The sequence below is a fragment of the Pseudophryne corroboree genome, chromosome 5 (genome assembly GCF_028390025.1).
Source record: "Pseudophryne corroboree isolate aPseCor3 chromosome 5, aPseCor3.hap2, whole genome shotgun sequence".
NCBI classification, from domain to species: domain Eukaryota; kingdom Metazoa; phylum Chordata; class Amphibia; order Anura; family Myobatrachidae; genus Pseudophryne; species Pseudophryne corroboree.
The window spans coordinates 2,892,105-2,915,393 of NC_086448.1; the positions used below are offsets into that span (position 1 = coordinate 2,892,105).

The window sequence follows — 23,289 nt, forward strand, 5'->3', positions numbered from 1 at the left end:
CTCTGGTCGTCTCTCCTCTCTGGTCGTCTCTCTCTCTCTCTCTCTCTCCCCCCTCTTTGGTCGTCTCTCTCTCCCCTCTCTGGTCGTCTCTCTCTCTCTTCTCTCTGGTCATCACTCTCTCTCCCCTCTCTGTTCGTCTCTCTCTCTCCCCTCTCTGTTCGTCTCTCTCTCTTCCCTCTCTGGTCGTCTCTCTCTCTCTTCCCTCTCTGGTCGTCTCTCTCTCTCTTCCCTCTCTGGTCGTCTCTCTCTCTCTCTCCTCTCTGGTCGTCTCTCTCTCCTCTCTGGTCGTCTCTCTCTCGCTCTCTCTCCTCTCTGGTCGTCTCTCTCTCTCCTCTCTGGTCGTCTCTCTCTCTCTCCTCTCTGGTCGTCTCTCTCTCCTCTCTGGTCGTCTCTCTCTCTCTCTCTCTCCTCTCTGGTCGTCTCTCTCTCTCCTCTCTGGTCGTCTCTCTCTCTTTCTCTCTCCTCTCTGGTCGTCTCTCTCTCTCTCTGGTCGTCTCTCTCTCCTCTCTGGTCGTCTCTCTCTCTCCTCTCTGGTCGTCTCTCTCTCTCTCTCTCCTCTCTGGTCGTCTCTCTCTCTCTCTCTCCTCTCTGGTCGTCTCTCTCTCTCTCTCTCTCCTCTCTGGTCGTCTCTCTCTCTCTCTCTCTCCTCTCTGGTCGTCTCTCTCTCTCCTCTGGTCGTCTCTCTCTCCTCTCTTTTCGTCTCTCTCTCTCTTTCTCTCTTCTCTCTCTCCTCTCTGGTCGTCTCTCTCTCTCCTCTCTGGTCGTCTCTCTCTCTCCTCTCTGGTCGTCTCTCTCTCTCCTCTCTGGTCGTCTCTCTCTCTCCTCTCTGGTCGTCTCTCTCTCTCCTCTCTGGTCGTCTCTCTCTCTCCTCTCTGGTCGTCTCTCTCTCTCCTCTCTGGTCGTCTCTGGTCGTCTCTCTCCCTCCTCTCTGGTCGTCTCTCTCTCCTCTCTGGTCGTCTCTCTCTCCTCTCTGGTCGTCTCTCTCTCCTCTCTGGTCGTCTCTCTCTCCTCTCTGGTCGTCTCTCTCTCTCCTCTGGTCGTCTCTCTCTCTCCTCTGGTCGTCTCTCTCTCTCCTCTGGTCGTCTCTCTCTCTCCTCTGGTCGTCTCTCTCTCCTCTCTTGTCGTCTCTCTCTCTCTTCTCTCTCTCCTCTCTGGTCGTCTATCTCTCTCTCTCTCCTCTCTGGTCGTCTATCTCTCTCTCTCTCCTCTCTGGTCGTCTCTCTCTCCTCTCTGGTCGTCTCGCGCTCTCTCTCCTCTCTGGTCGTCTCGCGCTCTCTCTCCTCTCTGGTCGTCTCGCGCTCTCTCTCCTCTCTGGTCGTCTCGCTCTCTCTCCTCTCTGGTCGCCTCTCTCTCTGTCTCTCTCCTCTCTGGTCGCCTCTCTCTCTCCTCTCTGGTCGTCTCGCTCTCTCTCCTCTCTGGTCGTCTCGCTCTCTCTCCTCTCTGGTCGTCTCTCTCTCTCTCCTCTCTGGTCGTCTCTCTCTCTCTCCTCTCTGGTCGTATCTCTCTCTCTCTCTCCTCTCTGGTCGTATCTCTCTCTCTCTCTCCTCTCTGGTCGTATCTCTCTCTCTCTCCTCTCTGGTCGTCGCTCTCTCTCCTCTCTGGTCGTCGCTCTCTCTCCTCTCTGGTCGTGTCTCTCTCTCTCCTCTCTGGTCGTGTCTCTCTCTCTCCTCTCTGGTCGTCTCTCTCTCTCCTCTCTGGTCGTCTCTCTCTCTCCTCTCTGGTCGTCTCTCTCTCTCTCTCTCTCCTCTCTGGTCGTCTCGCTCTCTCTCTCTCCTCTCTGGTCGTCTCGCTCTCTCTCTCCTCGTCTCGCTCTCTCTCCTCTCTGGTCGTCTCTCTCCTCTCTGGTCGTCTCTCTCTCTCTCCTCTCTGGTCGTCTCTCTCTCTCTCCTCTCTGGTCGTCTTTCTCTCTCTCCTCTCTGGTCGTCTCTCTCTCTCTCTCCCTCTCTCTTTCTCCTCTCTGGTCTCTCTCTCTCCTCTCTGGTCGTCTCTCTCTCTCTCTCTCTGGTCGTCTCTCTCTCTCTCTCCTCTCTGGTCGTCTCGCTCTCTCTCCTCTCTGGTCGTCTCGCTCTTTCTCTCTCCTCGTCTCGCTCTCTCCCCTCTCTGGTCATCTCTCTCTCCTCTCTGGTCGTCTCTCTCCTCTCTGGTCGTCTCTCTCTCTCTCTCCTCTCTGGTCGTCTCTCTCTCTCTCTCATCTCTGGTCGTCTCTCTCTCCTCTCTGGTCGTCTTTCTCTCCTCTCTGGTCGTCTCTCTCTCTCTCCTCTCTGGTCGTCTCTCTCTCTCTCCTCTCTGGTCGTCTTTCTCTCTCTCCTCTCTGGTCGTCTCTCTCTCTCTCTCCCTCTCTCTCTCTCCTCTCTGGTCGTCTCTCTCTCTCTCCTCTCTGGTCGTCTCTCTCTCTCTCTCTCCTCTCTGGTCGTCTCGCTCTCTCTCCTCTCTGGTCGTCTCGCTCTTTCTCTCTCCTCGTCTCGCTCTCTCTCCTCTCTGGTCGTCTCTCTCTCCTCTCTGGTCGTCTCTCTCTCCTCTCTGGTCGTCTCTCTCTCTCTCTCTCCTCTCTGGTCGTCTCTCTCTCTCATCTCTGGTCGTCTCTCTCTCTCTCCTCTCTGGTCGTCTCTCTCGTTGTCTCTCTCTCTGGTCGTGTCTCTCTCTCTCCTCTCTGGTCGTCTCTCTCTCTCTCTCTCTCCTCTCTGGTCGTCTCTCTCTCTCTCTCTCTCCTCTCTGGTCGTCTCTCTCTCTCTCTCTCCTCTCTGGTCGTCTCGCTCTCTCTCTCTCCTCTCTGGTCGTCTCTCTCTCTCTCCTCTCTGGTCGTCTCTCTCTCTCCTCTCTGGTCGTCTCTCTCTCTCTCATCTCTGGTCGTCTCTATCTCTCTCCTCTCTGGTCGTGTCTCTCTCTCTCCTCTCTGGTCGTGTCTCTCTCTCTCCTCTCTGGTCGTCTCTCTCTCTCTCCTCTCTGGTCGTCTCTCTCTCTCCTCTGGTCGTCTCTCTCTCTCTCCTCTCTGGTCGTCTCTCTCTCCTCTCTGGTCGTCTCGCGCTCTCTCTCCTCTCTGGTCGTCTCGCGCTCTCTCTCCTCTCTGGTCGTCTCTCTCTCTCTCTCTCTCCTCTCTGGTCGTCTCGCTCTTTCTCCTCTCTGGTCGTCTCGCTCTCTCTCTCCTCTCTGGTCGTCTCTCTCCTCTCTGGTCGTCTCTCTCCTCTCTGTTCGTCTTTCTCTCCTCTCTGGTCGTCTTTCTCTCCTCTCTGGTCGTCTCTCTCTCTCTCCTCTCTGGTCGTCTCTCTCTCTCTCCTCTCTGGTCGTCTCTCTCTCTCTCCTCTCTGGTCGTCTCTCTCTCTCTCCTCTCTGGTCGTCTCTCTCTCTCTACTCTCTGGTCGTCTCTCTCTCTCTACTCTCTGGTCGTCTCTCTCTCTCTACTCTCTGGTCGTCTCTCTTTCTCCTCTCTGGTCGTCTTTCTCTCTCTCCTCTCTGGTCGTCTCTCTCTCTCTCTCCCTCTCTCTCTCTCCTCTCTGGTCGTCTCTCTCTTTCTCCTCTCTGGTCGTCTCGCTCTCTCTCCTCTCTGGTCGTCTCGCTCTTTCTCTCTCCTCGTCTCGCTCTCTCTCCTCTCTGGTCGTCTCTCTCTCCTCTCTGGTCGTCTCTCTCTCCTCTCTGGTCGTCTCTCTCTCCTCTCTGGTCGTCTCTCTCTCTCTCTCTCCTCTCTGGTCGTCTCTCTCTCTCCTCTCTGGTCGTCTCTCTCTCTCTCTCATCTCTGGTCTTCTCTCTCTCTCTCCTCTCTGGTCGTCTCTCTCGTTGTCTCTCTCCTCTCTGGTCGTCTCTCTCTCTCCTCTCTGGTCGTCTCTCTCTCTCCTCTCTGGTCGTCTCTCCTCTCTGGTCCTCTCTCCTCTCTGGTCGTCTCTCCTCTCTGGTCGTCTCTCTCTCTCTCTCTCCCCCCTCTTTGGTCATCTCTCTCTCCCCTCTCTGGTCGTCTCTCTCTCTCTCTTCTCTCTGGTCATCACTCTCTCTCCCCTCTCTGTTCGTCTCTCTCTCTTCCCTCTCTGGTCGTCTTTCTCTCTCTTCCCTCTCTGGTCGTCTCTCTCTCTCTCTCCTCTCTGGTCGTCTCTCTTTCCTCTCTGGTCGTCTCTCTCTCGCTCTCTCTTCTCTCTGGTCGTCTCATTCTCTCCTCTCTGGTCGTCTCTCTCTCTCTCTCCTCTCTTGTCGTCTCTCTCTCTCCTCTCTGGTCGTCTCTCTCTTTCTCTCTCCTCTCTGGTCGTCTCTCTCTCTCTCCTCTCTGGTCGTCTCTCTCTCTCCTCTCTGGTCGTCTCTCTCTCTCCTCTCTGGTCGTCTCTCTCTCTCCTCTCTGGTCGTCTCTCTCTTTCCTCTCTGGTCGTCTCTCTCTTTCCTCTCTGGTCGTCTCTCTCTTTCCTCTCTGGTCGTCTCTCTCTCTCTCCTCTCTGGTCGTCTCTCTCTCTCCTCTCTGGTCGTCTCTCTCTCTCCTCTCTGGTCGTCTCTCTCTCTCCTCTCTGGTCGTCTCTCTCTCTCTCTCCTCTCTGGTCGTCTCTCTCTCTCTCTCCTCTCTGGTCGTCTCTCTCTCTCTCTCTCTCCTCTCTGGTCGTCTCTCTCTCTCCTCTGGTCGTCTCTCTCTCTCCTCTGGTCGTCTCTCTCTCCTCTCTTGTCGTCTCTCTCTCTCTCTCTCTTCTCTCTCTCCTCTCTGGTCGTCTCTCTCTCTCCTCTCTGGTCGTCTCTCTCTCTCCTCTCTGGTCGTCTCTCTCTCTCCTCTCTGGTCGTCTCTCTCTCTCTCCTCTCTGGTCGTCTCTCTCTCTCTCTCCTCTCTGGTCGTCTCTCTCTCTCCTCTCTGGTCGTCTCTCTCCTCTCTGGTCGTCTCTCTCTCCTCTCTGGTCGTCTCTCTCTCCTCTCTGGTCGTCTCTCTCTCCTCTCTGGTCGTCTCTCTCCCTCCTCTCTGGTCGTCTCTCTCTCCTCTCTGGTCGTCTCTCTCTCCTGTCTGGTCGTCTCTCTCTCTCTGGTCGTCTCTCTCTCCTCTCTTGTCGTCTCTCTCTCTCTCTCTTCTCTCTCTCCTCTCTGGTCGTCTATCTCTCTCTCTCTCCTCTCTGGTCGTCTATCTCTCCTCTCTGGTCGTCTCGCGCTCTCTCTCCTCTCTGGTCGTCTCGCGCTCTCTCTCCTCTCTGGTCGTCTCGCTCTCTCTCCTCTCTGGTCGCCTCTCTCTCTCTCTCTCCTCTCTGGTCGCCTCTCTCTCTCCTCTCTGGTCGTCTCGCTCTCTCTCCTCTCTGGTCGTCTCTCTCTCTCTCTCCTCTCTGGTCGTCTTTCTCTCTCTCCTCTCTGGTCGTCTTTCTCTCTCTCCTCTCTGGTCGTCTCTCTCTCTCTCTCTCTCCCTCTCTCTCTCTCCTCTCTGGTCGTCTCTCTCTTTCTCTCTCCTCTCTGGTCGTCTCTCTCTCTCTCTCTCTCCTCTCTGGTCGTCTCGCTCTCTCTCCTCTCTGGTCGTCTCGCTCTTTCTCTCTCCTCGTCTCGCTCTCTCTCCTCTCTGGTCGTCTCTCTCTCTGGTCGTCTCTCTCTCCTCTCTGGTCGTCTCTCTCTCTCCTCTCTGGTCGTCTCTCTCTCTCCTCTCTGGTCGTCTCTCTCTCTCATCTCTGGTCGTCTCTCTCTCTCTCTCTCTCTGGTCGTCTCTCTCGTTGTCTCTCTCTCTGGTCGTGTCTCTCTCTCTCCTCTCTGGTCGTCTCTCTCTCTCTCTCTCCTCTCTGGTCGTCTCTCTCTCTCTCTCTCCTCTCTGGTCGTCTCTCTCTCTCTCTCCTCTCTGGTCGTCTCGCGCTCTCTCTCTCTCCTCTCTGGTCGTCTCGCTCTCTCCTCTCTGGTCGTCTCTCTCTCTCTCTCTCCTCTCTGGTCGTCTCTCTCTCTCTCTCTCCTCTCTGGTCGTCTCTCTCTCTCTCTCTCCTCTCTGGTCGTCTCGCTCTCTCTCCTCTCTGGTCGTCTCGCTCTCTCTCCTCTCTGGTCGTCTCTCTCCTCTCTGGTCGTCTTTCTCTCCTCTCTGGTCGTCTCTGTCTCTCTCTCCTCTCTGGTCGTCTCTCTCTCTCTCCTCTCTGGTCGTCTCGCTCTCTCTCCTCTCTGGTCGTCTCGCTCTCTCTCTCCTCTCTGGTCGTCTCTCTCTCCTCTCTGGTCGTCTCTCTCCTCTCTGTTCGTCTTTCTCTCCTCTCTGGTCGTCTTTCTCTCCTCTCTGGTCGTCTTTCTCTCCTCTCTGGTCGTCTCTCTCTCTCTCCTCTCTGGTCGTCTCTCTCTCTCTACTCTCTCCTCGTCTCGCTCTCTCTCCTCTCTGGTCGTCTCTCTCCTCTCTGGTCGTCTCTCTCCTCTCTGGTCGTCTCTCTCCTCTCTGGTCGTCTCTCTCCTCTCTGGTCGTCTTTCTCTCCTCTCTGGTCGTCTCTCTCTCCTCTCTGGTCGTCTCTCTCTCTCTCTCCTCTCTGGTCGTCTCTCTCTCTCTCTCCTCTCTGGTCGTCTCTCTCTCTCTCTCTCTCTCTCCCTCTCTCTCCTCTCTGGTCGTCTCTCTCTTTCTCTCTCCTCTCTGGTCGTCTCTCTCTCCTCTCTGGTCGTCTCGCTCTCTATCCTCTCTGGTCGTCTCGCTCTTTCTCTCTCCTCGTCTCGCTCTCTCTCCTCTCTGGTCGTCTCTCTCTCCTCTCTGGTCGTCTCTCTCTCCTCTCTGGTCGTCTCTCTCTCCTCTCTGGTCGTCTCTCTCTCCTCTCTGGTCGTCTCTCTCTCTCTCTCCTCTCTGGTCGTCTCTCTCTCTCATCTCTGGTCGTCTCGCTCTCTCTCCTCTCTGGTCGTCTTGCTCTCTCTCCTCTCTGGTCGTCTCTCTCTACTCTCTGGTCGTCTCTCTCTACTCTCTGGTCGTCTCTCTCTCTCTACTCTCTGGTCGTCTCTCTCTCTCTCCTCTCTGGTCGTCTTTCTCTCTCTCCTCTCTGGTCGTCTTTCTCTCTCCTCTCTGGTCGTCTCTCTCTCTCTCTCTCTCTCCCTCTCCTCTCTGGTCGTCTCTCTCTCTCTCTCCTCTCTGGTCGTCTCGCTTTCTCTCCTCTCTGGTCGTCTCGCTCTTTCTCTCTCCTCGTCTCGCTCTCTCTCCTCTCTGGTCGTCTCTCTCTCCTCTCTGGTCGTCTCTCTCTCCTCTCTGGTCGTCTCTCTCTCTCTCTCTCTCCTCTCTGGTCGTCTCTCTCTCTCATCTCTGGTCGTCTCGCTCTCTCTCCTCTCTGGTCGTCTCGCTCTCTCTCCTCTCTGGTCGTCTCTCTCTACTCTCTGGTCGTCTCTCTCTACTCTCTGGTCGTCTCTCTCTCTCTACTCTCTGGTCGTCTCTCTCTCTCTCCTCTCTGGTCGTCTTTCTCTCTCTCCTCTCTGGTCGTCTTTCTCCTCTCTGGTCGTCTCTCTCTCTCTCTCTCTCTCTCTCTCCCTCTCCTCTCTGGTCGTCTCTCTCTCTCTCTCCTCTCTGGTCGTCTCGCTTTCTCTCCTCTCTGGTCGTCTCGCTCTTTCTCTCTCCTCGTCTCGCTCTCTCTCCTCTCTGGTCGTCTCTCTCTCCTCTCTGGTCGTCTCTCTCTCCTCTCTGGTCGTCTCTCTCTCTCTCTCTCTCCTCTCTGGTCGTCTCTCTCTCTCTCTTCTCTGGTCGTCTCTCTCGTTGTCTCTCTCTCTCCTCTCCGATCGTCTCTCTCTCTCTCTCCTCTCTGGTCGTCTCTCTCTCCTCTCTGGTCGTCTCTCTCTCTCTCTTCTCTCTGGTCATCACTCTCTCTCCCCTCTCTGTTCGTCTCTCTCTCTTCCCTCTCTGGTCGTCTCTCTCTCTCTTCCCTCTCTGGTCGTCTCTCTCTCTCTTCCCTCTCTGGTCGTCTCTCTCTCTCTCTCCTCTCTGGTCGTCTCTCTCCTCTCTGGTCGTCTCTCTCTCCTCTCTGGTCGTCTCTCTCTCGCCCTCTCTCCTCTCTGGTCTCTCTCTCTCTCCTCTCTGGTCGTCTCTCTCTCTCTCTCCTCTCTGGTCGCCTCTCTCTCTCTCTCTCCTCTCTGGTCGCCTCTCTCTCTCCTCTCTGGTCGTCTCGCTCTCTCTCCTCTCTGGTCGTCTCTCTCTCTCTCTCCTCTCTGGTCGTCTTTCTCTCTCTCCTCTCTGGTCGTCTTTCTCTCTCTCCTCTCTGGTCGTCTCTCTCTCTCTCTCTCTCCCTCTCTCTCTCTCCTCTCTGGTCGTCTCTCTCTTTCTCTCTCCTCTCTGGTCGTCTCTCTCTCTCTCTCTCTCCTCTCTGGTCGTCTCGCTCTCTCTCCTCTCTGGTCGTCTCTCTCTCGCCCTCTCTCCTCTCTGGTCTCTCTCTCTCTCCTCTCTGGTCGTCTCTCTCTCTCTCTCCTCTCTGGTCGTCTCTCTCTCTCTCTCTCCTCTCTGGTCGTCTCTTTCTCTCTCTCCTCTCTGGTCGTCTCTCTCTCTCTCTCCTCTCTGGTCGTGTCTCTCTCTCTCCTCTCTGGTCGTGTCTCTCTCTCTCCTCTCTGGTCGTCTCGCTTTCTCTCTCCTCTCTGGTCGTCTCGCTCTCTCTCTCCTCGTCTCGCTCTCTCTCCTCTCTGGTCGTCTCTCTCCTCTCTTGTCGTCTTTCTCTCCTCTCTGGTCGTCTCTCTCTCTCTCCTCTCTGGTCGTCTCTCTCTCTCTCCTCTCTGGTCGTCTTTCTCTCTCTCCTCTCTGGTCGTCTCTCTCTCTCTCTCTCCCTCTCTCTCTCTCCTCTCTGGTCGTCTCTCTCTTTCTCTCTCCTCTCTGATCGTCTCGCTCTCTCTCCTCTCTGGTCGTCTCGCTCTTTCTCTCTCCTCGTCTCGCTCTCTCTCCTCTCTGGTCGTCTCTCTCTCCTCTCTGGTCGTCTCTCTCTCCTCTCTGGTCGTCTGTCTCTCCTCTCTGGTCGTCTCTCTCTCTCCTCTCTGGTCGTCTCTCTCTCTCTCTCATCTCTGGTCGTCTCTCTCTCTCTCCTCTCTGGTCGTCTCTCTCTCTCTCTCCTCTCTGGTCGTGTCTCTCTCTCTCCTCTCTGGTCGTCTCTCTCTCTCCTCTCTGGTCGTCTCTCTCTCTCCTCTCTGGTCGTCTCTCTCTCTCTCTCTCCTCTCTGGTCGTCTCTCTCTCTCTCTCTCTCCTCTCTGGTCGTCTCTCTCTCTCTCTCTCTCCTCTCTGGTCGTCTCTCTCTCTCTCTCTCTCCTCTCTGGTCGTCTCTCTCTCTCCTCTCTGGTCGTCTCTCTCTCTCTCTCTCTCTCTCTCTCTCTCTCTCCTCTCTGGTCGTCTCTCTCTCTCTCCTCTCTGGTCGTCTCTCTCTCTCTCTCTCCTCTCTGGTCGTCTCTCTCTCTCTCTCTCCTCTCTGGTCGTCTCTCTCTCTCTCCTCTCTGGTCGTCTCTCTCTCTCTCTCTCATCTCTGGTCGTCTCTCTCTCTCTCTCTCATCTCTGGTCGTCTCTCTCTCTCTCTCTCTCATCTCTGGTCGTCTCTCTCTCTCTCCTCTCTGGTCGTCTTTCTCTCTCTCCTCTCTGGTCGTCTCTCTCTCTCTCTCTCCCTCTCTCTCTCTCCTCTCTGGTCGTCTCTCTCTTTCTCTCTCCTCTCTGATCGTCTCGCTCTCTCTCCTCTCTGGTCGTCTCGCTCTTTCTCTCTCCTCGTCTCGCTCTCTCTCCTCTCTGGTCGTCTCTCTCTCCTCTCTGGTCGTCTCTCTCTCCTCTCTGGTCGTCTGTCTCTCCTCTCTGGTCGTCTCTCTCTCTCCTCTCTGGTCGTCTCTCTCTCTCTCTCATCTCTGGTCGTCTCTCTCTCTCTCCTCTCTGGTCGTCTCTCTCTCTCTCTCCTCTCTGGTCGTGTCTCTCTCTCTCCTCTCTGGTCGTCTCTCTCTCTCCTCTCTGGTCGTCTCTCTCTCTCCTCTCTGGTCGTCTCTCTCTCTCTCTCTCCTCTCTGGTCGTCTCTCTCTCTCTCTCTCTCCTCTCTGGTCGTCTCTCTCTCTCTCTCTCTCCTCTCTGGTCGTCTCTCTCTCTCCTCTCTGGTCGTCTCTCTCTCTCTCTCTCCTCTCTGGTCGTCTCTCTCTCTCTCCTCTCTGGTCGTCTCTCTCTCTCTCTCTCCTCTCTGGTCGTCTCTCTCTCTCTCTCTCCTCTCTGGTCGTCTCTCTCTCTCTCCTCTCTGGTCGTCTCTCTCTCTCTCTCTCATCTCTGGTCGTCTCTCTCTCTCTCTCTCATCTCTGGTCGTCTCTCTCTCTCTCTCTCTCATCTCTGGTCGTCTCTCTCTCTCTCTCCTCTCTGGTCGTCTCTCTCTCTCTCTCCTCTCTGGTCGTCTCTCTCTCTCTCTCCTCTCTGGTCGTCTCTCTCTCTCTCCTCTCTGGTCGTGTCTCTCTCTCTCCTCTCTGGTCGTGTCTCTCTCTCTCCTCTCTGGTCGTCTCTCTCTCTCTCCTCTCTGGTCGTCTCTCTCTCTCTCCTCTCTGGTCGTCTCTCTCTCTCCTCTCTGGTCGTCTCGCTCTCTCTCTCCTCGTCTCGCTCTCTCTCCTCTCTGGTCGTCTCTCTCCTCTCTGGTCGTCTTTCTCTCCTCTCTGGTCGTCTCTCTCTCTCTCTCCTCTCTGGTCGTCTCTCTCTCCTCTCTGGTCGTCTCTCTCTCTCTCTCCTCTCTGGTCGTCTCTCTCTCCTCTCTGGTCGTCTCTCTCTCTCTCTCCTCTCTGGTCGTCTCTCTCTCTCTCTCTCTCTCTCCCTCTCTCTCCTCTCTGGTCGTCTCTCTCTTTCTCTCTCCTCTCTGGTCGTCTCGCTCTCTCTCCTCTCTGGTCGTCTCGCTCTTTCTCTCTCCTCGTCTCGCTCTCTCTCCTCTCTGGTCGTCTCTCTCTCCTCTCTGGTCGTCTCTCTCTCCTCTCTGGTCGTCTCTCTCTCTCTCTCTCCTCTCTGGTCGTCTCTCTCTCTCATCTCTGGTCGTCTCGCTCTCTCTACTCTCTGGTCGTCTCTCTCTCTCTCCTCTCTGGTCGTCTTTCTCTCTCTCCTCTCTGGTCGTCTTTCTCTCTCTCCTCTCTGGTCGTCTTTCTCTCTCCTCTCTGGTCGTCTCTCTCTCTCTCCCTCTCTCTCTCTCCTCTCTGGTCGTCTCTCTCTCTCTCTCCTCTCTGGTCGTCTCGCTTTCTCTCCTCTCTGGTCGTCTCTCTCTCTCTCCTCTCTGGTCGTCTCTCTCTCTCTCTCTCTTCTCTGGTCGTCTCTCTCGTTGTCTCTCTCTCTCCTCTCCGATCGTCTCTCTCTCTCCTCTCTGGTCGTCTCTCTCTCTCTCTCCTCTCTGGTCGTCTCTCTCTCCTCTCTGGTCGTCTCTCTCTCTCTTCTCTCTGGTCATCACTCTCTCTCTCCTCTCTGGTCGTCTCGCTTTCTCTCCTCTCTGGTCGTCTCGCTCTTTCTCTCTCCTCGTCTCGCTCTCTCTCCTCTCTGGTCGTCTCTCTCTCCTCTCTGGTCGTCTCTCTCTCTCTCTCTCTCTCTCTCTCTCTCTGGTCGTCTCTCTCTCTCTTCTCTGGTCGTCTCTCTCGTTGTCTCTCTCTCTCCTCTCCGATCGTCTCTTTCTCTCCTCTCTGGTCGTCTCTCTCTCTCTTCCCTCTCTGGTCGTCTCTCTCTCTCTCCTCTCTGGTCGTCTCTCTCTCTCTCTCTCCTCTCTGGTCGTCTCTCTCTCCTCTCTGGTCGTCTCTCTCTCGCCCTCTCTCCTCTCTGGTCGTCTCTCTCTCGCCCTCTCTCCTCTCTGGTCGTCTCTCTCTCTCCCCTCTCTGGTCGTCTCTCTCTCTCTCCTCTCTGGTCGTCTCTCTCCTCTCTGGTCGTCTCTCTCTCTCTCTCTCCTCTCTGGTCGTCTCTCTCTCTCTCCTCTCTGGTCGTCTCTCTCTCTCTCCTCTCTGGTCGTCTCTCTCTCTCCTCTCTGGTCGTCTCTCTCTCTCCTCTCTGGTCGTCTCTCTCTCTCCTCTCTGGTCGTCTCTCTCTCTCCTCTCTGGTCGTCTCTCTCTCTCCTCTCTGGTCGTCTCTCTCTCTCCTCTCTGGTCGTCTCTCTCTCCTCTCTGGTCGTCTCTCTCTCTCTCTCCTCTCTGGTCGTCTCTCTCTCTCTCTCTCCTCTGGTCGTCTCTCTCTCCTCTGGTCGTCTCTCTCTCCTCTCTGGTCGTCTCTCTCTCCTCTCTGGTAGTCTCTCTCTCCTCTCTGGTCGTCTCTCTCTCTCTCTCTTCTCTCTGGTCGTCTCTCTCTCTCCCCTCTCTGGTCGTCTCTCTCTCTCCTCTCTGGTCGTCTCTCTCTCCTCTCTTGTTGTCTCTCTCTCTCTCTCTCTCTTCCCCCTCTCTGGTTGTCTCTCTCTCTCTCCCCTCTCTGGTCGTCTCTCTCTCTCCCCTCTCTGGTCGTCTCTCTCTCTCTCCTCTCTTGTCGTCTCTCTCTCTCTCTCTTCTCTCTGGTCGTCTCTCTCTCTCTCTCTACCCTCTCTGGTCGTCTCTCTCTCTCCCCTCTCTGGTCGTCTCTCTCTCTCCCCTCTCTGGTCTTCTCTCTCTCTCTCCCCTCTCTGGTCGTCTCTCTCTCTCTCCCCTCTCTGGTCGTCTCTCTCTCTCTCCCCTCTCTGGTCGTCTCTCTCTCTCTCTCCCCTCTCTGGTCGTCTCTCTCTCTCTCTCCCCTCTCTGGTCGTCTCTCTCTCTCTCTCTCTCTCCCCTCTCTGGTCGTCTCTCTCTCTCCCCTCTCTGGTCGTCTCTCTCTCTCTCTCCCCTCTCTGTTCGTCTCTCTCTCTCTCTCTCCCCTCTCTGGTCGTCTCTCTCTCTCTCTCTCTCTCCCCTCTCTGGTCGTCTCTCTCTCTCTCTCCCCTCTCTGGTCGCCTCTCTCTCTCTCTCCCCTCTCTGGTCGCCTCTCTCTCTCTCTCTCCCCTCTCTGGTCGTCTCTCTCTCTCTCCCCCCTCTCTGGTCGTCTCTCTCTCTCTCCCCCCTCTCTGGTCGTCTCTCTCTCCCCTCTCTGGTCGTCTCTCTCTCTCTCCCCTCTCTGGTCGTCTCTCTCTCTCTCCCCTCTCTGGTCGTCTCTCTCTCTCTCCCCTCTCTGGTCGTCTCTCTCTCTCTCTCCCCTCTCTGGTCGTCTCTCTCTCTCTCCCCTCTCTGGTCGTCTCTCTCTCTCTCCCCTCTCTGGTCGTCTCTCTCTCTCTCCCCTCTCTGGTCGTCTCTCTCCCCTCTCTGGTCGTCTCTCTCTCTCCTCTCTGGTCGTCTCTCTCTCTCCTCTCTGGTCGTCTCTCTCTCTCCTCTCTGGTCGTCTCTCTCCCCTCTCTGGTCGTCTCTCTCTCTCCTCTCTGGTCGTCTCTCTCTCTCTCTGGTCGTCTCTCTCCCCTCTCTGGTCGTCTCTCTCTCTCCTCTCTGGTCGTCTCTCTCTCTCCTCTCTGGTCGTCTCTCTCTCTCCTCTCTGGTCGTCTCTCTCTCTCCTCTCTGGTCGTCTCTCTCTCTCCTCTCTGGTCGTCTCTCTCTCTCCTCTCTGGTCGTCTCTCTCTCCTCTCTGGTCGTCTCTCTCTCCTCTCTGGTCGTCTCTCTCTCCTCTCTGGTCGTCTCTCTCTCTCTCTTCTCTCTGGTCGTCTCTCTCTCTCTCCCCTCTCTGGTCGTCTCTCTCTCCCCTCTCTGGTCGTCTCTCTCTCCTCTCGTTGTCTCTCTCTCTCTCTCTTCCCCCTCTCTGGTCGTCTCTCTCTCTCTCCCCTCTCTGGTTGTCTCTCTCTCTCCTCTCTGGTCGTCTCTCTCTCTCTCCTCTCTGGTCGTCTCTCTCTCCTCTCTTGTCGCCTCTCTCTTGTCTCTCTGGTCGTCTCTCTCTTGTCTCTCTCTTGTCGTCTCTCTCTCTCTCCTCTCTCTCTCTCCTCTCTTGTCGTCTCTCTCTCTCTCTCCTCTCTGGTCGTCTCTCTCTCTCTCTCTCTCTCTCTCTCTCTCTCTCTCCCTCCTCTCTAGTCGTCTCTTTCCTCTCTGGTCATCTCTCTCCTCTCTTGTCGCCTCTCTCTCTCTCCTCTCTTGTCTCGCGCTCTCTCTCTCCTGTCCTGACCTGTGCTCCCAGACGTTGCGGTAAGGTGACATGCTGACCGGCGCTGTCTCTGTTTCTAGGCGTGTTGCGGTACGTCAGGACACATGCAGCATTGTGGCCATTTCATTGAACATTCTTCAGAAGGTGCATCCTGTGATCTGGTCCCTCTCCAGCTTACCCTATGACTGTATCCAGGCCCTGGCTGTCCCCAAACCCATAGGTAAGTGACATCCCGAGTCTCCGATACGCAGGAAATACGCCAGCGGGTGTGCAGCGGGTGTACAGGTGTTATCCCTTTATAACAGCGCAGTAACGCATCGCTCAGCTCCAGGGACATTCCAGCGATAACGCGTGGACAATCCTATTTGTGAAATGTGTTTGTGTGTGGTATACATTATTCTGTGATGTCAGGACGTGGGTGACGCGATGTCATTGTCACTGGCTGGCTCTTAGTGCTGTGATGTCGGGATGTGGGTGACGCGTGTCACTGTCTGACTCTTAGTGCTGTGATGTCAGGATGTGGGCAACGCGTGTCATTGTCACTGGCTGGCTCTTAGTGCTGTGATGTCAGGATGTGGGTGACGCGTGTCATTGTCACTGGCTGGCACTTAGTGCTGTGATCTCAGGATGTGGGTGACGCGTGTCATTGTCACTGGCTGGCTCTTAGTGCTGTGATCTCAGGATGTGGGTGACGCGATGTCATTGTCACTGGCTGGCTCTTAGTGCTGTGATCTCAGGATGTGGGTGACACGTGTCATTGTCACTGGCTGGCTCTTAGTGCTGTGATGTCGGGATGCGGGCGACGCGTGTCATTGTCACTGGCTGGCTCTTAGTGCTGTGATGTCGGGATGTGGGCGACGCGTGTCATTGTCACTGGCTGGCTCTTAGTGCTGTGATGTCGGGATGTGGGCGACGCGTGTCATTGTCACTGGCTGGCTCTTATTGCTGTGATGTCGGGATGTGGGTGACGCGTGTCACTGTCACTGGCTGACTCTTAGTGCTGTGAAGTCAGGATGTGGGTGACGCGTGTCATTGTCACTGGCTCTTAGTGCTGTGATGTCAGGATGTGGGTGACGCGTGTCATTGTCACTGGCTGGCTCTTAGTGCTGTGATGTCGGGATGTGGGCGACGCGTGTCATTGTCACTGGCTGGCTCTTATTGCTGTGATGTCGGGATGTGGGTGACGCGTGTCACTGTCTGACTCTTAGTGCTGTGATGTCGGGATGTGGGCAACGCGTGTCATTGTCACTGGCTGACTCTTAGTGCTGTGATGTCAGGATGTGGGCAACGCGTGTCATTGTCACTGGCTGGCTCTTAGTGCTGTGATGTCAGGATGTAAGCGACGCGTGTCATTGTCACTGGCTGGCTCTTAGTGCTGTGATGTCGGGATGTGGGCGACGCGTGTCATTGTCACTGGCTGGCTCTTAGTGCTGTGATGTCGGGATGTAGGCGACGCGTGTCATTGTCACTGGCTGGCTCTTATTGCTGTGATGTCGGGATGTGGGTGACGCGTGTCACTGTCACTGGCTGACTCTTAGTGCTGTGATGGGATGTGGGCAACGCTTGTCACTGTCACTGGCTGGCTCTTAGTGCTGTGAAGTCAGGATGTGGGTGACGCGTGTCATTGTCACTGGCTCTTAGTGCTGTGATGTCAGGATGTGGGTGACGCGTGTCATTGTCACTGGCTGGCTCTTAGTGCTGTGATGTCAGGATGTGGGTGACGCGTGTCATTGTCACTGGCTGGCTCTTAGTGCTGTGATGTCAGGATGTGGGTGACGCGTGTCATTGTCACTGGCTCTTAGTGCTGTGATGTCAGGATGTGGGTGATGCGTGTCATTGTCACTGGCTGGCTCTTAGTGCTGTGATGTCAGGATGTGGGTGACGCGTGTCATTGTCACTGGCTGGCTCTTAGTGCTGTGATGTCAGGATGTGGGTGACGCGTGTCATTGTCACTGGCTGTCTCTTAGTGCTGTGATGTCAGGATGTGGGTGACGCGTGTCACTGTCACTGGCTGGCTCTTAGTCCTGTGATGTCGGGATGTGGGTGACGCGTTTCATTGTCACTGGCTGGCTCTTAGTGCTGTGATCTCAGGATGAGGGTGACGCGTGTCACTGGCTGGCTCTTAGTGCTGTGATGTCAGGATGTGGGTGACGCGTGTCATTGTCACTGGCTGGCTCTTAGTGCTGTGATGTCGGGATGTGGGCGACGCGTGTCACTGGCTGGCTCTTAGTGCTGTGATCTCAGGATGTGGGTGACGCGTGTCATTGTCACTGGCTGGCTCTTAGTGCTGTGATCTCAGGATGTGGGTGACGCGTGTCACTGGCTGGCTCTTAGTGCTGTGATGTCAGGATGTGGGTGACGCGTGTCACTGGCTGGCTCTTAGTGCTGTGGTGTCAGGATGTGGGTGATGCGTGTCATTGTCACTGGCTGGCTCTTAGTGCTGTGATGTCAGGATGTGGGTGACGCGTGTCATTGTCACTGGCTGGCTCTTAGTGCTGTGATGTCAGGATGTGGGTGACGCGTGTCATTGTCACTGGCTGGCTCTTAGTGCTGTGATGTCAGGATGTGGGTGATGCGTGTCATTGTCACTGGCTGGCTCTTAGTGCTGTGATGTCAGGATGTGGGTGATGCGTGTCATTGTCACTGGCTGGCTCTTAGTGCTGTGATGTCGGGATGTGGGCGACGCGTGTCATTGTCACTGGCTGGCTCTTAGTTCTGTGATGTCAGGATGTGGGTGATGCGTGTCATTGTCACTGGCTGGCTCTTAGTGCTGTGATCTCAGGATGTGGGTGACGCGTGTCATTGTCACTGGCTGGCTCTTAGTGCTGTGATGTCGGGATGTGGGCGACGCGTGTCATTGTCACTGGCTGGCTCTTAGTGCTGTGAAGTCAGGATGTGGGTGACGCGTGTCACTGGCTGGCTCTTAGTGCTGTGATGTCGGGATGTGGGTGACGCGTGTCATTGTCACTGGCTGGCTCTTAGTGCTGTGATCTCAGGATGTGGGTGACGCGTGTCACTGGCTGGCTCTTAGTGCTGTGATTTCAGGATGTGGGTGATGCGTGTCATTGTCACTGGCTGGCTCTTAGTGCTGTGATGTCAGGATGTGGGTGATGCGTGTCATTGTTACTGGCTGGCTCTTAGTGCTGTGATGTCAGGATGTGGGTGATGCGTGTCATTGTCACTGGCTGGCTCTTAGTGCTGTGATGTCGGGATGTGGGCGACGCGTGTCATTGTCACTGGCTGGCTCTTAGTGCTGTGATGTCAGGATGTGGGCGATGCGTGTCATTGTCACTGGCTGGTTCTTAGTGCTGTGATCTCAGGATGTGGGTGACGCGTGTCATTGTCACTGGCTGGCTCTTAGTGCTGTGAAGTCAGGATGTGGGTGACGCGTGTCATTGTCACTGGCTGGCTCTTAGTGCTGTGATGTCAGGATGTGGGTGACGCGTGTCATTGTCACTGGCTGGCTCTTAGTGCTGTGATGTCAGGATGTGGGTGACGCGTGTCATTGTCACTGGCTGGCTTTTAGTGCTGTGATGTCAGGATGTGGGTGACGCGTGTCACTGGCTGGCTCTTAGTGCTGTGATGTCAGGATGTGGGTGACGCGTGTCATTGTCACTAGCTGGCTCTTAGTGCTGTGATGTCAGGATGTGGGCGACGCGTGTCATTGTCACTGGCTGGCTCTTATTGCTGTGATCTAAGGATTTGGGCGACGCGTGTCATTGTCACTGGCTGGCTCTTAGTGCTGTGATCTCAGGATTTGGGTGACGCGTGTCATTGTCACTGGCTGGCTCTTAGTGCTGTGATGTCAGGATGTGGGTGACGCGTGTCATTGTCACTGGCTGGCTCTTAGTGCTGTGATGTCGGTGACGCGTGTCACTGGCTGGCTCTTAGTGCTGTGATGTCAGGATGTGGGTGACGCGTGTTATTGTCACTGGCTGGGTCTTAGTGCTGTGATCTCAGGATGTGGGTGACGCGTGTCATTGTCACTGGCTGGCTCTTAGTGCTGTGATGTCGGGATGTGGGCGACGCGTGTCACTGTCACTGGCTGGCTCTTAGTGCTGTGATGTCGGGATGTAGGCGACGCGTGTCATTGTCACTGGCTGGCTCTTAGTGCTGTGATGTCAGGATGTGGGTGACGCGTGTCATTGTCGCTGGCTCTTAGTGCTGTGATGTCAGGATGTGGGTGACGCGTGTCATTGTCACTGGCTGGCTCTTAGTGCTGTGAAGTCAGGATGTGGGTGATGCGTGTCATTGTCACTGGCTCTTAGTGCTGTGATGTCAGGATGTGGGTGACGCGTGTCATTGTCGCTGGCTCTTAGTGCTGTGATGTCGGGATGTGGGTGACGCGTGTCATTGTCACTGGCTGTCTCTTAGTGCTGTGATGTCAGGATGTGGGTGACGCGTGTCATTGTCACTGGCTGGCTCTTAGTGCTGTGATGTCAGGATGTGGGTGACGCGTGTCATTGTCACTGGCTGGCTCTTAGTGCTGTGATCTCAGGATGTGGGTGACGCGTTTCACTGGCTGGCTCTTAGTGCTGTGATCTCAGGATGTGGGTGATGCGTGTCACTGTCACTGGCTGGCTCTTAGTGCTGTGATGTCAGGATGTGGGTGACGCGTGTCATTGTCACTGGCTGGCTCTTAGTGCTGTGATCTCAGGATGTGGGTGACGCGTGTCATTGTCACTGGCTGGCTCTTAGTGCTGTGATGTCAGGATGTGGCTGACGCGTGTCATTGTCACTGGCTGGCTCTTAGTGCTGTGAAGTCAGGATGTGGGTGACGCGTGTCATTGTCACTGGCTGGCTCTTAGTGCTGTGATGTCAGGATGTGGGTGACGCGTGTCATTGTCACTGGCTGGCTCTTAGTGCTGTGATCTCAGGATGTGGGTGACGCGTGTCATTGTCACTGGCTGACTCTTAGTGCTGTGATGTCGGGATGTGGGCGACGCGTGTCATTGTCACTGGCTGGCTCTTAGTGCTGTGATCTCTGGATGTGGGTGACGCGTGTCATTGTCACTGGCTGGCTCTTAGTGTTGTGATGTCAGGACGTAGGTGACGCGATGTCATTGTCACTGGCTGGCTCTTAGTGCTGTGATGTCAGGACGTGGGTGACACGTGTCATTGTCACTGGCTAGCTCTTAGTGCTGTGATGTCAGGATGTGGGTGACGCGTGTCATTTTCACTGGCTGGCTCTTAGTGCTGTGATGTCAGGATGTGGGTGACGCGTGTCACTGGCTGGCTCTTAGTGCTGTGATGTCAGGATGTGGGTGACGCGTGTCATTGTCACTGGCTGGCTCTTAGTGCTGTGATGTCGGGATGTGGGCGACGCGTGTCACTGGCTGGCTCTTAGTGCTGTGATGTCGGGATGTGGGCGACGCGTGTCATTGTCACTGGCTGGCTCTTAGTGCTGTGATGTCGGGATGTGGGCGACGCGTGTCATTGTCACTGGCTGGCTCTTAGTGCTGTGATGTCGGGATGTGGGCAACGCGTGTCACTGTCACTGGCTGGCTCTTAGTGCTGTGATGTCGGGATGTGGGCGACGCGTGTCATTGTCACTGGCTAGCTCTTAGTGCTGTGATGTCGGGATGTGGGCGACGCGTGTCATTGTCACTGGCTGGCTCTTAGTGCTGTGATGTCGGGATGTGGGCGACGCGTGTCATTGTCACTGGCTGGCTCTTAGTGCTGTGATGTCGGGATGTGGGCGACGCGTGTCATTGTCACTGGCTAGCTCTTAGTGCTGTGATGTCGGGATGTGGGCAACGCGTGTCACTGTCACTGGCTGGCTCTTAGTGCTGTGATGTCGGGATGTGGGCGACGCGTGTCATTGTCACTGGCTGGCTCTTAGTGCTGTGATGTCGGGATGTGGGCGACGCGTGTCATTGTCACTGGCTGGCTCTTAGTGCTGTGATGTCGGGATGTGGGCAACGCGTGTCATTGTCACTGGCTGGCTCTTAGTGATGGGATGTGGGCGACGCGTGTCACTGTCACTGGCTTGCTCTTAGTGCTGTGATGTCAGGATGTGGGTGACGCGTGTCATTGTCACTGGCTGGCTCTTAGTGCTGTGATGTCGGGATGTGGGCGACGCGTGTCACTGGCTGGCTCTTAGTGCTGTGATGTCAGGATGTAGGCGACGCGTGTCATTGTCACTGGCTGGCACTTAGTGCTGTGATGTCGGGATGTGGGCGACGCGTGTCATTGTCACTGGCTGGCTCTTAGTGCTGTGATGTCGGGATGTGGGCGACGCGTGTCATTGTCACTGGCTGGCTCTTATTGCTGTGATGTCAGGATGTGGGTGACGCGTGTCATTGTCACTGGCTGGCTCTTAGTGCTGTGATGTCAGGATGTGGGTGACGCGTGTCATTGTCACTGGCTGGCTCTTAGTGCTGTGATGTCGGGATGTGGGCGACGCGTGTCACTGTCACTGGCTGGCTCTTAGTGCCGGCTTAGACTCTGTTCTATACAGAGATGTGAAGTAACGGAAGTTAGAGTCTGAGGAGTCGTGTCCGGGAACTCGCGCTGGATACTGACTTATCGCCGCCGTGCTTTTGCTATGAACATCCAGAGGACCAGACGCCGCCTCCATGGGGATGTGGGTAATGCCACAAGGGATCTATGCCACGGGGGTGCAGTTGGTTGGGGGGGGATTATACAACAAGAGTGTGTGTGGGGTAATGTTGCAGGGGAACTTCTCTTATATGAATGTACAGCGTTGTGCAGGACACCCAGGACTTATTCAGTACACAGCTATAACGGAGCTTGTGTTCCGGCAGCACAAGGTTATATTGGCCTCATAACACTGTGGTCGGCCCAGGGAGCCCCTTTCCTGTTCTCCAAGGCCTGGATAACCCATGACCTGTACGGCACTGTACGTCAGTCTCTGTATTCCCGGGGAGAGGGTTAGCGGTGGCAGTAACTGCCCAGTGACACAACTTATATTATGCGTACATTAGTGATGTATTTTCAGCAGTAGGAGGCATCATTGTCTATTCTCTAGTTATTAACAAATGGACAATACACAGCTCTCTAGATATAAAATACTACAATTCTGCATTCAGCAGTGTGTGTAAATGGCCATTGTTCATATGTGGGTGTAACCGGTGCCGCCAGCTGTGACACAACAGATAAACGGCCATTGTTCTTTTGTGGGTGTAACCGGTGCCGCCAGCAGTGACACAATAGATAAACGCCCATTGTTCATGTGTGGGTGTAACCGGTGCCGCCAGCAGTGACACAATAGATAAACGGCCATTGTTCATGTGTGGGTGTAACCGGTGACGCCAGCAGTGACACAATAGATAAATGGTCATTGTTCATGTGTCGATGTAACCGGTGCCACCAGCAGTGACACAATAGATAAATGGCCATTGTTCATGTGTGGGTGTAACCGGTGCCACCAGCAGTGACACAATAGATAAATGGCCATTGTTCATGTGTGGGTGTAACCGGTGCCACCAGCAGTGACACAATAGATAAACGGCCATTGTTCATGTGTGGGTGTAACCGGTGACGCCAGCAGTGACACAATAGATAAATGGTCATTGTTCATGTGTCGATGTAACCGGTGCCACCAGCAGTGACACAATAGATAAATGGCCATTGTTCATGTGTGGGTGTAACCGGTGCCACCAGCAGTGACACAATAGATAAATGGCCATTGTTCATGTGTGGGTGTAACCGGTGCCACCAGCAGTGACACAATAGATAAACGGCCATTGTTCATGTGTGGGTGTAACCGGTGCCGCCAGCAGTGACACAATAGATAAATGGTCATTGTTCATGTGTCGATGTAACCGGTGCCACCAGCAGTGACACAATAGATAAATGGCCATTGTTCATGTGTGGGTGTAACCGGTGCCACCAGCAGTGACACAATAGATAAATGGCCATTGTTCATGTGTGGGTGTAACCGGTGCCACCAGCAGTGACACAATAGATAAATGGCCATTGTTCATGTGTGGATGTAACCGGTGCCGCCAGTAGTGACATGATAAAGCTAAATATTTATCTTATTTAAAACCCTTTAAGAGGTCTAAGAACACTGTACGCTATTGACGTATGGAGTACCGTAAGGGTACGCACGTTGCGTAACAATCGCTTAGCCGTAGTCGAGACGCTCAAGCGTCACGTTCGCTCACGGCCAAGAGATCACAGGCTGGCAGGCTACTTGCTGCCGACTAACGTAATGTTTCGCTATAGCGTAGCGGACGCTCGGGACCACGAGGAGATCACCAGCGGCGCTAACGCTCACAATGTTAAACCTTTATATCTAAACCATAAACAATGTAATATGCAGTGAAACCTTTATGTAATGATAGAGTGTAGATGCAACACAGTGTAACCTTATTAACTTAAAAGCTGTTCGGGCGTCACCGACGCTCTGAGAATACTTAACACTATAAGAAATACACAACTACCGGGCTTAGGGTCTAACGCCTTATATGAATGTTATACTTGGAAAAGAATAATACAATACAAGTCATACACTACAATATAACATAGACTAACTAACCAGATAACTACACAGGAAATACAATACTATTACGTTTAAGAGAATACGAGAGAAAGAGAAGAGAGAGAGAGAGATATGGCCCATAATAACAAGAAAGACAATATGATTACGGAGAAAACTTACGCACAAGGGGAACGATCGCATGCGCCTCGATATCCAGCTCCCGATTATCAGTGATGAGAACCGTTGAAGAGAGTGAGCTGGATGTGATCGGCTTGTCTATTTATGCCCCACACACAATACAATTTAATGGTCCCTACAATCTCATTGTTCATTGGACACAGGAATTCGGCTTCGCATTATAACAAAAGGTCATAGGTTGATTCATACAGGTGGGCTGAGACCATTTCCAACTGCTCAGGTGGGTGGGAAACTAGGTTTCCCGCCGCATGGATAAGTAAGTGCAAATAATAGTAAAAGTACATAAACTTCTTATGTCCATAACTATTCGCACGAGCGATTAATCAGCTTCAAACCAACACCGGAATATTGCTAATTAAATACTCTTCCGGTGGATACTAAACACCACTGTATTACTCCTATCTGACCCTTCGTATCAAACAAAGAGGGATTTCTCTGTCCATGAACATGCTACATTAACTAAACTTTCAGAATCTATCAAGGGGACCATAATCTACAAAATACATTATATAGTGAAAATATATAACGATTGAGTCGCACGCTGGGCGCACAGAAACTCTACCGTAAATGCGCATACCGCGCGCCTGCGGGTGCCCGCAACAGCGAGTATGCGCACGCACGGGAGAGCGCACGCATGCGCAGCGCGGACCTGTATGAGGTGCAAATATGGCAGTGTGCATCGTGATATTTTTCTGACTTTGACAGACACAATATA

At 54.4% G+C, this 23,289-nt stretch overlaps 1 protein-coding gene across 6 annotated transcripts in view; it reads left to right on the forward strand.

Annotated features, from left to right (window-relative positions):
- Positions 1-23,289, forward strand: part of CPSF1 (cleavage and polyadenylation specific factor 1) — a 465,036-nt gene that overhangs the window by 163,466 nt on the left and 278,281 nt on the right. For all 6 annotated transcript variants that reach the window (XM_063921055.1, XM_063921056.1, XM_063921060.1 and 3 more), the window contains one exon: positions 14,008-14,147. In XM_063921055.1, the coding sequence (XP_063777125.1) occupies positions 14,008-14,147 (140 nt within the window). The remainder of the gene's footprint in view (positions 1-14,007; positions 14,148-23,289) is intronic.